The sequence below is a fragment of the Acanthisitta chloris genome, unplaced genomic scaffold (genome assembly GCF_000695815.1).
Source record: "Acanthisitta chloris isolate BGI_N310 unplaced genomic scaffold, ASM69581v1 scaffold25980, whole genome shotgun sequence".
Taxonomy (NCBI): Eukaryota; Metazoa; Chordata; class Aves; order Passeriformes; family Acanthisittidae; genus Acanthisitta; species Acanthisitta chloris.
This window is the reverse complement of record NW_008651499.1, coordinates 1-14,690: the sequence shown is the minus strand read 5'-3', so window position 1 is coordinate 14,690 and position 14,690 is coordinate 1. Positions and strand designations below refer to the sequence as shown.

At 46.8% G+C, this 14,690-nt stretch overlaps 1 protein-coding gene across 1 annotated transcript; it reads right to left on the bottom strand.

The window, feature by feature from the left end:
- Positions 1 to 481: 481 nt before the first annotated feature.
- MAPKAPK5 (mitogen-activated protein kinase-activated protein kinase 5) lies at positions 482 to 14,688 on the bottom strand (the record flags this gene model as incomplete). Its single annotated transcript, XM_009073605.1, has 9 exons — positions 14,653 to 14,688; positions 10,319 to 10,392; positions 9,022 to 9,097; positions 7,849 to 7,946; positions 6,606 to 6,714; positions 4,653 to 4,742; positions 3,969 to 4,064; positions 2,897 to 2,977; positions 482 to 669 (listed from the first exon to the last, which is right to left on the bottom strand). Coding segments are annotated over exons 1-9 (848 nt in total), but the record flags the coding sequence as incomplete, so codon positions are not given.
- Positions 14,689 to 14,690: the final 2 nt, after the last annotated feature.

Here is a 14,690-nt window from a genome sequence, read left to right as displayed (position 1 = left end):
ATGGAACCTTTTTGCCTGTGGAGCTTCTGTGTGAGAATAGAGAGCTGACCTTGGTTTAAACCAGAGTTTCCCTGCAGTTTATTTGGTGGGAGGCTGTGAGCTCTCCTGCAGCCTCTCCAAACAGCAGTAAGTCCTTGGAGATTTTACAGCATGTCTGAGGAGCCACTGACACTATAAAATTACTTCAGCAATGGATTTTCTTTCTATTTATGTTGCTTTTATTCTTCCAGTTCCTCTGCTGAGGCACAGGCAGTTAAGTCCCTCAGCATCACTGAAGAATAAGAGAGGTCAAGCCCTGCTCAGTGCCATGCTCTTGCTTCCAAACAGACCATGCCTTTGAAACCTGCACAGCTGAGGGATGTGCACTGCATGGAAAACAGCTCCCATTAGCATTTCGCCTGGAACAGCAGCACAAAACCTCATCTCACAGTCTGACACCTCTGACAGAGCCCAACCTCCCTGCCCTGTCCTCCCGACTCACTTCCGCACGATGTCTTTGGCCATTTCGGAGATTTGGCTCCATTCTTCCTCCGGGAATTCAAAACTGCCCGTCATGATCTTTTTCCTCATGTCCTTTGGAATCGTCCTGCTGTGGTGTTTGGAGTAGAAGGGAGGATACCCACACAGCATCACATAAATGATGACACCCAGGGACCACAGGTCACAGCTCTGCAAGCAACAAAAGGATCATGGAATGGGAAGGGATTAGAATGGAGCTTAGAGATCACCCAGCCCCAACCCCTGCCCTGGGCAGGGACACCTCCCACCAGAGCAGGTTGCTCAAGGCTCATCCAACCTGGCTGTGAACACTGCCAGGGTTGGGGCAGCCACAGCCTCCCTGGGCAACCTGGGACAGTGTCTCACCACCAGAACAGGGAAAACTTCTGACTAAGATCTAATCTAAATTTCCCCCCCTACAATTTCTCCCCATTACTCCTTGTCCTGTCCCTGCAGCTCCTAACACAGATCCCTCTGCAGCTTCCCTGGAGCCCCTTCAGCTCCTGGAAGGTGCTTGGAGGTCTCCACACAACCTTCTCTTCCCCAGGCTGAACAGCCCCAACTTTCTCATAGGGGAGATGCTCCAATCCTCTGATCAGCTTTGTGGCCTCCTTTGGACTTGCTCCAGCAGTTCCATGTCCTTCTTGTCTTGGGGACACCAGAACCAAAGGACCACTTTGGGGCACAGTTTGCAGCAGTAAAAGTCCTGTGTGATTCCCTAAGATGTTTTGCTGAAGGAAGTTGTTTAAGCCCATTTCAGGTGGCTCTAGAAAACTAAATTTATGTTTAGGTACCTCAATTCTCACATACAATTCTCAATACACACTCATATTTGATCCAGAACACACACAATAAAAGTAGTCAGGGATCAAACATGTGTCTTCTCCTCCAGTTTAGATCTCTGGGCTAGTGCTGCTGGGCATGAAGGGGATCCCAGGCACTGCATTGCCATGGAAGGACAGTGCACCTGGGAGCCAGCAGAGGCTATTTTGGGGCACCAGGCGTGTGCCAGATGCTGCCTGAGCAGTGAGTCACACTTGGCAAGGTGAGGATGAGGCCACTTCTGCCTGCAGCCTGTGCAGTCAGTGCCACCACGGATGAAACAGCTCAGAAGGACACACCAATCATTAAACGGAACACGGAAACAAAGTCCCAGAGACTAAGGGATGAGAGAGGACAGAAAAACCTCTACTGAAAGCACTACTGGCTCCTTGTAAGGAGCTCTCAGACAGAAGTGTCTGTCTTCAGCCCTCAGTCTGGTTCTCCAGGATGGAGAGGAGGTACTCATAACCCTGAGGAGGCAGATTCATGGTCAGGACACCCATGCAGACTAATCCAGCTCTGCTTCAGCTCTCTGTAGGAGGCTATTAAATCCTAGCACTACACATCAAACTGTCTGTTGGAGCACGTGGTGGGTCAAATGACCATCCCTGAAGTAGGTGAGTGTAGATTCTTAGCACTGGGGTCCTGAATCAGCTAACCTAACTAAAATGGACACTCAGAGAACTGCTGAGCCAGTGGTGCTAACATGGAAAAATGCTCTGGAATGCCCCAAATGGAACATAACCTTTCAGGACACTTTCTGTCACAGCTCTGCCAAGACTCCAGCAGCAGTTACTACCCATGGCTACACAACAAACTACTGCTCGTTGGGCAGGAGATCCCAAGTACAGACCAGGTTCCACCAGAGCAGCCTGAGCACTGCCCTGCACACCCAGAAACTCCTGCAGCAGGAAGGAGTTTCCCTTTGAACAGCCTTTTGTGCAGGTGAACACCCTTCCCACGTGGTTACACTCCAGCAGAACCATTCCCCTCTGCCCAAAGCCTTGTTAATATTTAGTGCTGCCTAACAGTGTTTGTGGATTTTTGCTTTAATTACAGGATCATTAATTAGGCCTGGACTGTTCATTATTTGCTCTGCCAGACAGAGCTCAGAGGCAGCAGAGTCTTTAGTGTGTCACTTCCCAACTAAGACAGAGTCTGCAGAGATAATTGTCTCCTCATTGCCAGTTCAGCTGGGTGAAACCTGGTCTGAAGCCAAGACATTCAAACACAAATCCCACTGCACACCTGCTCACTCCTTCCAGAAAAGCCAAAGGATCCCACTACTGAGAAACACAGCCCCAGGTTACTCCTTCCTGCAGCTCAAAACACACGAAATGACACCAACATGACATTTCCCTCCTCTAGATCTGCTTTTCCTCCGTGGAGATATTTGGCTGGTTAGGTGTGTTCCTGCCACAGATCAGAACAGTTTCACTGCTGCTGGCCCTGAGTGTGCAATTTCAGGACAGTAAAGTTTACTGCCTTGGGTGATAAACTGCCTGAAGCCTTGTCCAGCAGGTACTGGGGAGCAGAGGGAAGACTCTGTGCTTTAAGCTGCTGTTTCACAGCTTACCTTGTTATAAGTGTAAGGTGTTGGAGAGGTGGGGATAATGCCAGACTTCTCTTTCTGGTGTCTTCTTTGTGCCTCCAATACCTGTTGCCATGAGAGGAGGAAAAAATAAGGCAAAATACATCTACAGGCACAAAGATTCCACTCAGTAAACTTATTCCAGCTACTGAAGACTGTCAAATTCAAACTGTTCTAAGACAGACTAGAACTTCCTGTACAGTGAAAATTTCAGCTAAAATATTTAGCCATTTTGAAAGGAATCTCCAGTTTTGCATGCATTAAAGCTGCTCACACCTCTTGTTCAAAACCTCAAACACTTCCACGCTTGGAACTAGAACCTAAAGTGTGTTTGCTGAACCATAACTCCAAAGATGTCACTTTTTGCCTCTCCCAGGAAAAATCACATTAAATTTACCCCCTGCTGATCAGATCTGTGGATTTGGGCTACAAGTGGCACCAGCATCACCAGCTGAGGAGGCATTTCAGGGCAGTTGCATGGTCTGTCCCTGAACTGCTCTCCCCAGTCATTAAAGCTGCTGACGTGTTCAGCACTGCAATTATAAGTCTATCTGCAGTTTTCTCTTCATTTTCTTCAGGACTCCAACACAAAGGACAGAGGAGAGTGGGGGAAGCAGCACTACAGAGAGCAGCCTGTCTGTAATTACAGATGATGCCTTAATGACAAGGGGCCAAGCCAAGGGGCCCAGGTAACCAACACTCTGGCACTGCCCTTTTTCAGCCACTGCCTTTTCAGAGCCTTTGTGTTCCAGCACTGTCCTTTTTGATGAGATCCTGAGTGAGCCTGAGCTGGAAGAAGGATGGTGAAGCAGGGAATTCTCCAAACCAAGTGCTTTCAGGCAGTTAAAGAGCAATTGTCAAAACCAGTGGTAAAAACAGAGTCAGGGAAATTTGCCTCCCAATCCCCTGCTCTAACCACTGTGGCACTTCAGCTCCAAAGATGCCCACAGACCAGTTACTCCAGATTCCTGCAGCCTTAACAGGACAGCAAAGGCTTTTCAAATGCTGAGGCTAAAAAATTATTCCCCTTTAGCCTAGAACTGTGCCAGTTTGTTACCTGAGGTGCTACGTAGTACGGAGTGAACTGTGGTGTCATCAAGTCACCTTGGTCTACTTTGGCAAACCCAAAGTCACACAATTTAACAGGTGCATCCTAGAGCAGAGGAGAAGATGCTTCATTACACAAATCTCATGACATCAGCTGTTCTAATACAGAATTCTTGCCCTGTACTCATCTCACCTTTGCCACACATACTCCTCTTGTGTGTTTAGACCTTTACACTCCACTAAGCAGTTAAAAGGCCATAAACTGATGTTTGAAACAAGCACTGTTGTTTCCAGGGTGCTCTGGGTCAGGAACAGCCCCTCTCTGAGGTTTGGAAAGCACCAAGCATGGTGTAGAAGGGTCACTGTGTACCCAGGGTGGTTGTGAGCAGAAGAAAGAAACAAGAAGTGTTTGGATATATCAGAGCATGTTAGAACATTCTGATGATGTGGCAGAGTGGGTTTTCTCCTCAGCAAAGCTAGATTGTGTGTTCAGGTGGAGAACCTGACTCATATTTAACAGCAGCAGCATGGACAGACTGTCTTCCAGGCAGGTCAGAGGATGGAAAAGCACAAAGCCAAAAAGGTGATGGATTCATCACCAAAACATTAATGTCATTTTACAACTGTTCTGAAAATCACCACTGAGCCAATTTACAAGACTCAGCAGCAAAAGAGTTACTAATCTTCATCTTACCAGAGAGTTGTCCTTGAAGAGGAGATTCTCAGGCTTGAGGTCTCTGTGTGCAATGTTTAGTGAGTGGCAATGCTGCAGAGCCAAAGCTATCTGAAAAAGGGCACAATAAATCAACTACAATCACAGAACTCCTTCAGCCTGGACAGCTATTTTCGCTCTAGAAAGGACACTGCCAACACAGCTCAGACCCCAAACACTTCCACTCCACTTGGGGGCAGTTCCAAGCTAGGACAAGCCTGAGCACACTGTGCAAGAGGGCAGTGATGACTGGGAAATGAAACCCTGAGGCTGCTCAGCTTGTGTTTCACTCAGAGCAAACAGAAAACAAAAGCCAAGTTGGACTGGGCTTCCCAACCACCTCAGTTTGGCTAACTCAAGGCATTAACACCCCTGAAGTGAACCAGATCATGACAGTGTCCTTTTCCTGGCTGTGCCAACCTCCAAGGTCACTGCCCAGCATCACACCCTGCTTGGCACTCAGCAGCCAGTTCTTGTTCAGTATTTCAGTGAGCACTTTACTACACTTGTTAGTGACTTCAGGTTCAGCACTCAGGCAGTTTCGTGCTTTAGTTCTTGATGGCACTGCCTGCACTTCACTCCTTTCGTGGGATACCACACAGAAATGCATTCCCTGCTTCCTTCAAAGGCAGCTTCTCACCCTGCTGTGCCTGGGGACCTGTAACCCAGGCATGGAAGCTCCAGGGGCTGCACATTTCCCGGTGCAATTCATTCAAAGAAAACCCAGGCATAAATATTTAACCAGCATTACTGAGGCAAAGCCACCTGAACCTTTTCTGGAAGTATTCCTATGGAATTCTGTAGGATCCTACCCAAACCCAACCCCCTCAGGGAAGGGTTGAGCCCTCAGGAAACTGGAAATTACTGTCACAAGAGAACTTCAGTGTTAGTTTAGCTCAGAAACAAACACATTCCCAGAGAAAATCAGGTAGATCTGTGACAAGTATTAACTGTTACTGGGTACAAGGAATTAAGGTAATGATGAAAGAATAAGATTTTTGCATTTCAAACTTCATCTCTATAAACATTAAAGAGCTACATGGGACATGAATAACTCAAGTGAACACACAGAATTCAACTCCAATTCTTAGACAAGATTTTCCCCACATGTTAGTCCTGGACACTGTGAAAATCAAACAACCCAAAGGACATGGAAACAAACTGTCAGGAATAATTCTGTACTTTCAGGTAACAGCACAATTAGCATTTCATTACAAACAAGCCAAAGCACAAGAAAAGTAAAATGAAATGCTTTTTTGCCATTATGTCCCCAGCCTTGATTCTCATGGAGATTCTTCTGCTCAGTCACACCAAGCAACAAAGAGCCTGATGGACACCCAAACCTCTAGCAGAAAATACCATGGAGTCTACAAAATTCAGCACTCAAGAGTGAGCTGTGCACAGAAACGGTGAAGGAAAAATGACATCAGAACAAACAGCACAGAACACATACACTAGAGTGGCACATTCCTCCTTATCTTCCAGGATAGGGAGGATTCCATAAAACCAGGTACAGAAACCAGCTTGGAAGCCACTGGCCCAGGACACAAGAGGAGAGAAATGCCAAGTGTGTGTCCTGGCCCAGAGTGACTCTCCCACAGGAGCTCTGGAGCCACGTGGGCCCATGAGATCCCATGAGCTGCTGGAGGCAACACTTCCAGAACAGCGAGGAAGAAAAAACTCTCTCTGAAGTGTTCTGCAGACCAGGTTAAAAACCCACTGCTGAGGACAGCAGAGAACTACCCCACACCTCCACACCCTTTACTCCTACCCAGACTGTGGCATTGTCAGGCTATAACAAAGCAGGCAATGATCATCGGCTCAGAACGGAGGATTCTTTTATTGATTCCTTTTTTCCCACCTCCCCTCCCTGAGAAATTGTCCATACTTTAGCCATTCTCACTCGTGGATTTGCTTATACAGGGGGTGACTTGCCTGCTTTGTTACTTGGCTTGCTTGCTTCTCAGTAAAGTGCCGGTGCTGGCTGATTCTGTGAAAGAGCTCTCCCCCTTCCATCATCTCCATTACAATTAGGAGCCGAGCCCTGTTCAAAAGCATTTCAGTTTGTTACATTAAAAATCAGCAAAAGAGAACAGAAGTGCTAAGCTAATAATGCACAGTTCACATTGCAGGCCAAGAGAGACACACACACTTGTTGCTCCGAGAGAGAGACACACACTTGCTGCTCCTACAGTGGTCAGAGCTATTCTGGTGCTTTAGTTTTGCTTTTAAGCATAGAAACTGAAGGGTTTTCTGGCTCCCAATCTCACTGATTGTCAGCCAGGAATCAGTTTGCTCCTTATGATGGGTCCCACACCCAACACCATGGACATGTCTACATGGGTATGTCCTGAGCTGCACCCAGGTTGGACCTGGAAGTCATGTAGACACATCAGTGGATACTTCTGCCCTCAAAGAGTAACACAGCAGGTAGAATCTTGCATGAAACAGGGGAAACAGTTTCCAGGGGCTGGTCCAAAGCAGCACCCACCCTGCCTGCACTCACCTGCTCAGGGTGGCTTAGAGCAGAAGGTTGAGGAATGATCTTTAATGCTTTTGAGTCTGGAAACCCTACTGAACCCCACAATTTTCATCTAGAAACTTACTGCCATAATTATGAAGGACTACAGATAGGATGTGTGGAGATCAGGACTGAGCTCCTCAACTAACTCCTGCTTTAGTTTATGGCAAACTCGTGGTAGGTGTCACCACACAGCAAAACCAGATCCCTCAGAGACTAAGACAGGTCTCAGCTCTGATGCTTTTCTCAGCTAATACCCAATTAGAACACAGCAGTTTGATCCCAAGTGATATTAATGCCTGAAAAATAAGTCTGCTTCGTGTTTTGCTGTGTTCATTTTAAGCAAGTTTACAGGGCTGAATCTGATTCCTTCTCTCACACAATGCAGGTATCACAGGCTGAACCCATCAACAGCCTAAGAAATGGAGATGCATTCAAAACAGGCAGTGAAGGACACACATGAATTCAAATATACAAAAGTCTGGGCATTGCCAGGGGTGAAAAGCAAGTGTGGCTTGGTCTGGAGGATAAACAGCATCTCTGGGACCTCCTACAAATTTTGGTCACACTGTGAATACAACCAAACAAAGCAAACTCCACTATACCTTGGGCTAACCATGGAAAGCTGTGGGCATGAACCACCCTATGCAACCTTACCTTGGGCTGGACTCGTGTGGGAACTGCACACTGTTAGCATAAACTTCAATAATCTGCACAATATTCGGATGTGTGGCACACATCATGTGCAGACGCACCTTGAAGAGAAGGGAGAGATGTTACTGCACACAGGGACAGCACCTGAGGTCCCCCCTCTGCCCCTCCAGCCTGCTGTGCTCACTGCACTCACACCCACCCCAAAATGAGCCCAAAATGAAGCTGCCTGCAAGTGTTGATACAAGCAACCAACACACAGTGATTGTACTAAGGTAAAAAGATCATATATTGTCAAACAATTCTGTTACAGACCACAGAATCATGCACAAAGTGCCAGAAAAAGAGCCAATTTGGGTTTTTTTTTAAAACAAATGTAAAGATAAAACTAGCTTGAAATAACAGTAGATAAAACTGAAATGGAAAAGTGATGAATAAAACCTAAAATTCCACAATTTGGCTTCTTTCATGGCTCAGTGACTGTGTGAAACCTCATCCCATTGTGAATCTTTGAAAAAGGTACCTAAGGAGTTTTCCCCAGTATAAAGCTACCTGAACTTCTCAATTCAGCCAAGACTTGATGCTTTGTTGTCCACACATTATTTTTCCCTGGGAACTGTAAAGGAGAATTTGCCCAGTAACACAACATGGAAGTTGCCTAAACCCTGAGGACAACAAATCCTTCTTGAAACTCCTGACAGCCTGAAGGAGCTGCCCATCATTCCAGCAGACTGACAGTTTGGCACCTCCACATGCTTTCATCAGCCTCAGGAAGCCACAACCAGTACCAGCAGCTGATTTAGCTTCTGGCACACAGAGAAACCCACACCAAGTGCAACTTGAAGCATTCTTGGCAACTCTTAGAGCAGTGACATCCAAGAGTGAGATGTGTGGCAACAAAATTCATCCTAAACTGGTCATGTTACATCACATGTGACTTGGGGAGAAGAACAGCTCAATAAATTGCACCTACACAGCAAGACCCACAGCCAGCTCAGAGTCAGACCCTCTGTTCCACCTCACCCCACAGGAACTGAGCTCAGCAAGGCCTGAGGATCAACCCCAAGGATTCCTGTACAGCAGGAGCTGCACAACACATGGATTTGGTGTTCTAATTCTTAAGAGCATTTCAACAATTCAAGACTTTGTTGTGTCAGAGAGTAGAAACAGGAACTATACCTCATTTCTGGCTTTTGGACGATCGAGGAGGATTTTCAGTGCAAAACGTTCTTGAGAGGATTTTTTCATGCAGACTCTGGTGTTACAGCAACAAAAATCATTCAGTCAGCAAAGACTGTTAAAAGACACACTTGAAGCAACTGATCTGTAGCTCTGAGTTTTGCTCCCACGATGTGGGATGGACAGGGCACCTGTCACCACGGCCCAGCTGCAGTTTTCAGCCTCCCACAGCAACCAAATCTGGTCTGTGGAAACCCCTCACACCAAATTACACTTCCAGCAAGGCATAAAGAGGCATTTCAGGGCAATGGGGTAACTGCAGAGCAGCAGAGCACACTCTGCATTCACCCTCAGGAGGCATTTGGGATGGAAACCCAACGCACACCGTGGCAGCCTGAACAGCCCAGGGGAGGCTGTGGTTTGAATAAACTGAAGTTGCAATAAATGAAGTGTTAAAATCAATAAATAATGACTTGTAAATCAAGAATTTGCAATAAATAAAGTGTTTCTGGATGGAAATCCTCATTTTGGCCAGGCCATCAACTGTGTCACACAGGATTTTTTTCTCCCCACACAGGATTTTTTTTTCTCTCTCGTCCTCATTTAACATTAACCCTTGAAGGGTTAACCAGATTTTAACCAGCAGCTACAGGAACGAAGAACAAAGGGATGTTTTAATGAAGATCAGAGGCAACACAGAACAGATGAGGAGAAATCAATCTCCTGGGCAGGATGATAGATGGTGGTGAAAGACAATGGCCCTGCCAAGGCCCCAGAAAGAGCTGTTTTCCACCACAAATTCAAATTCCCTAAGGGGAAAAGCCTTGCTGAAAAGGCAACATATATGTCTGGCTTTCCAGCAAGCATCCAGTTCCTGCAGGGGTTAGAAATCCATGAGGAGAAGGGCTGGAAGCTCATGGAAGAGCTCCTGGTTGGGGCTCACATGATGAGGTGAAAAAATAGCTGGTAAAAATAGCTGTGCTGATGGCACAGAGGAGCAGTGACCTTTGCACTGCAGTGATGGCAAAGGACAAAGGTGTCCCAGGTGACATTTCTGCTGTCACTGCTCCACAACTGACTCCTGTTTCCATTTTCCTTCAGGAATACAGCATTGAGGGGAAACTTTACTCCACCAGTTTTGACTTCACCCATTGCCCATCGAAGTCAACCCTTGCTTGGACAACTCACATGGAGCAGATATTTAGTGCTCAGAAAGGCTTTTCCATGCAGCACACCTGAAATCCTCCCTCACTTCTCCTCAGGTCACACACAAACCCACAGAGGTGTGTTCCCTTACCTCACAGGACCACTGATCCCAGCTCCCAACTTCTGAGTCCAGTTAATGTTGTACTCCTCTAAAATGGAGGTTTCCTGTTCAGGAAGGAGCAGGAGGAGGGAAAAGAGAGTCAGTTTCCAGGGAAATAAATGGAATTACTAAATGGAATTACTATGGCACTTCAAAACCAAACAGCTCAGCAGACCTGGTTTGCAAGGCAGCTGAGCAGCCAAGTGCCTGCTTTGGGGGTTTGCTTCAGGCAGGAAAATTAAGCACAAATAAAAAGACTCAGGTAATAACTCAGCTGTTTAAAATGATTTCTGTGCAGCTGAGACTGCTCACATTGGCATTCTGAAACAGGATTATTGAGAACAGTAAATCAGATCTTGTGCTTTTAATGCAGAGAGTATAACAAGGGCACTTCCCCCCAGCTCCCAATCCACCTTCCTACCTATAAATGGTCAATCACAGCTGACCAAGGGCCCCACATTGCTGCACTGAGATGTATTTCATGGACACAACACACTGGAAAATTAGGCCTTTCAAACCTTTGTAATCACTGTATTGTAATTTAACCCATGCACAACTAGTTTTAGCTTGTCTGACACTGAACCAGGCTCCTGTTCATAATCCTTTTGTCCAAATCCACACAAACAGGGTTTGGCTGGGACACAGCCTGGATGTCTCAGGCTTACACACGTCACCAGGCAGGATGTAAATTCAGGGCACAGGGGTTTGATTAATGCTGCTGCCACGTGCTGTGCCCCAGATGGTGCTGAGCCAAGAGCAGAGCAGGCTGAGCTGGGCCAGAGTGGGCAAACTGCCTTCAGTCAATCCCAACCTGTGTCCAGGATCACCTTCCCAAAGGCACAGCTGGGGATAAATCACAAGGGGCTGCTACAACAGCTAGCACTGGGGAAGCTTAAGGAAGTAGGGGAAATAAGTCCTAAATACACCAAGTGTTATGGGAAGAGACCATTGCAAATTAACTTTCTTCTGATCAGATTTTCCCCTTCTGTTGACTTTAATCAAACATGAAACATCTCAGCAATCACTGGTGCTGCAGAGGAGACAACTGAGAGCACTTTTCTCCCAGCTAAGGTTGGACTGGATGATCCTCAAAGTCTTTTCCAACCTTAATGACTCTAAGGGGTTGGAAAAGCCAATCCCAAAAAGATTAATCTGAGGCCTCTGCTACAATAGTCATGGATTAACACTAGGCCTCAAGCCACAAGGACTGAAGACAAAGCAGGAGAGGAAAAGGGATATTTAAGGCAAGATTTGAAGGGATTGGAGTATAAAAATGAAAAACTGGCTTTTAATGCAGTCTGGAGTATTACACAACTCATAAATGGCTAGTGTGAAGGGTGGAAGGAAAAGAGTCAAGTGGAGGTTTCCTGCGATGGCACAGAGACTTATTTGCTCCATCCCAGAGGGATAAATGGAGCAGAGAGGCTGATCAGGAACTGGAAAATCTGTGATCTACGAGTTAAATGAAGCAAGGATAAGATCTGATGAGTCTCACCACCTGAAGGACAAGTTCAACAAATATAAATAAATCCCTTTTTAACAAAGAATCGTTTCCACTTTCACATTCTGCATATTTTAAAGAAAAAAAAGGCAACATTTTTGTTTCCTGCACTATTTGGATTCTAACCTTCACTCCAAAGCAGTTTTATGACTTAGAAGTAAAAAAGCAATAATTTAGTGATCAAGAAACACTATTCACCGTGCCCAAATTATGCAAATACAGTATCTGAGACCTCATCAAGGTACAGAATCACTTCCACCCCCTAGTTCAGAAACAGGAGCTCCAGTTCTACCACCAAGACTGTGCAGCTGCAAACCAACATGAGTGCATAATGCTCAGATATCAAGCTCCTAACATCTTCAGTCAATAGTTAGGACTCAACAATCTTGGAGGTATTTCCAACCTTAACAAGTCCATGGTTATTCTAAACAGCTTGAAGTGCTTAAAATGTACCAATATAAAACTTCCCTCTGGAAATATCAAAGTAGTTCAAGTGGAAAGCCCCAAATGCTTTGTCTCTCTGTTTAATGTACCATGGATGAGGCAGCTGAGGGAATCCTGGACTCCCGTGGGGAATAAAGTGCTTTACAGAGGGCACAGATCCCTGGACTCAGCTCCACACCTGGGGAATATCCTGCCCTGCAGCAGCTCTGCTGCACAGCTCAGGACTCACAGCCTGGCTGACAGCTCAGCTGGAAGCAATGAGCTGCTGCTGGGAACAGAGGAGGCAGGAAAGTGCTCCCAAAAACTCTGCAGTGGTGCAGTTCCTTACAGGAAACCCTTTGGCTCCTCCTGTTGAAGGAGTTCAAAGTTCTCATCACTCCTTACATGAATTTCCAGTGGGCCATGGGAATAAACTGATAGGAAATACAGTCAGTTACAACAAAGTTTCACACAGAGTTTAAGCTGAGTTCTCTGCAGCAGCACAATTCCCTCTCAGCAGCTCTGGGGACCTAAAACAACAGTTTGAGCATCCTCCCGTGCAGAGTCAGCAGTCTGGGATGCTTCCAGGCAGGACTCCCAGAGCTCTCCCAGCTGGATCTGCAGCAAACTGCTTTCAGACAGGGTTAAACACACACCAGGACTGCTGGGGGTGGGGGAAAGCTCAGGCACTAGTGACTTGTTGATCTTATCTTTTCCAATCTTAACGATTCTCTGACCTGTCAGTTTCCACTGAATATTCATGGAAAAAGGTTTGAAATGAGGAATTTTAGGGGGAATACATAATCCCTGCAGTCAATTAAAGGTGTACAGGCTGCTGCTGCTTGGACAAACTCCATAGATCCAACAAGGAATAACTCCACCTCCACTGCTCCAAAGAGTAGGTTTTCAGCCTAACCTCATTTCCCTTACACAGTGATCACTGTCCTGAATCACAGGCTTAAACCCTCACACAGGTGAAACCAAATCACACCTGAACCACAGCCAACTCTGAGGAGCACAGAAATCAGCAAAAATACTAATTGATGGTTCAGATCCAGAAAATGCTCATAACTTAAAGGATTTGCCCAGAAGCTGTTCCTGGTTGAACCTCTCCAAACTGAGGGGCAGGAGGCAGACACAGGACTGTTCCACCTTTAAACTGCTTCAGCTTTTCTGTTTTGCTTTTAAACCCCAAGAACTCTCATGCAGATCTTCACATGAAACACCACTTAAAACCAAAACCTTCTTTTCAAAGCCTTCAGCACATCTGTTTATTTCCCCTGCACTGCATCAAGGAAGAGAGAGTAATTAATTCTGATACTAGACCTCATTGTTTATTTACAACCTGCTCAGATTTCCTTCTACTTTGAGTCTTTTTAGAGCCAAACCCACATATTTTAAATACGGGAGTGTTCCAGGCCAGGTTGGACAGGGCTCGGAGCAACCTGTGCTAGTGGAAGGTGCCCCTGCCCATGGCAGGAGCTGGAACTGGATGAGCCTTTCCAACCCCAACCATTCTGGGATTAATCAATCCAGATTTCAACACAATATGGTGTTGGCTGCTTTCTCTTGCTTTGGATTTTGCCCCCAACGAACTCTGTAAAGCCAAATCCCACCTTGGCAGACAGCAGGGATGAGGCAAGGTGAGAAATGCCAAAGCACAGTCTTTAACCTCCAAGCTACCTAGAATTGCTTAAGGAAATCATTTGTCTTTATTTTAACAGGCATTTATGAAGGAATCCAGGACCTGTGACAGCAAATGCTTTGCACCAGGCAAAGAGCCTTCAGACAGGCTTGAAAACATTGGGTTTTGTCACTTTATCTCCAAAGAGTTTCCCCACCTTCCCTGGGAAATTCTCTCAGCCAGGACACCTCGGGATACACCAGGAAGCACTGAGCACACACTGAAACTACTCAGCTCCTCTCCAAACACAAACATCACACAGAGAGAGCTGTTTTCACGATAACATCCGCACAGGAGCTCGGGGAGGGATGGAAGCACCAGCACTGCCTCTGAGCCCGGGAGTGCTGTGGAATGAGTTTCCCACCGCCCAGAGCAGCCTCAGCACCTCCACCCCCCGCGCGGGAGCCGCTGCCTGCGGCTCCTTCTCCTTGCCCGAGGGCAGCCAAGCCCCTTGGGGGTCAGCGAGGCACCACTGCTCGGGTGGTCACGGACTGGAACTGCCCAGGCAGGCGGTGGAGTCACCGCCCCTGAAGGTGTTTAAGAGGTGTGTGGATGTGGCACTGGAGGATCTGCTTTAGGGGTTACAGCAGTGACAGGTTAACGGTGGGATCTGATGCTCTTAGCGGCGTCCTCCATCCCGGTCCCGCCGTGCCCCAGGCTCTGTCCGCGCTGCCTCTCTGCCTCGGCGGTGAGCAGTGCCCGGCGGCTCCTGCTTACCTTGATCGTCTTGTCCATCTCGTGCTCCTCCGACATCC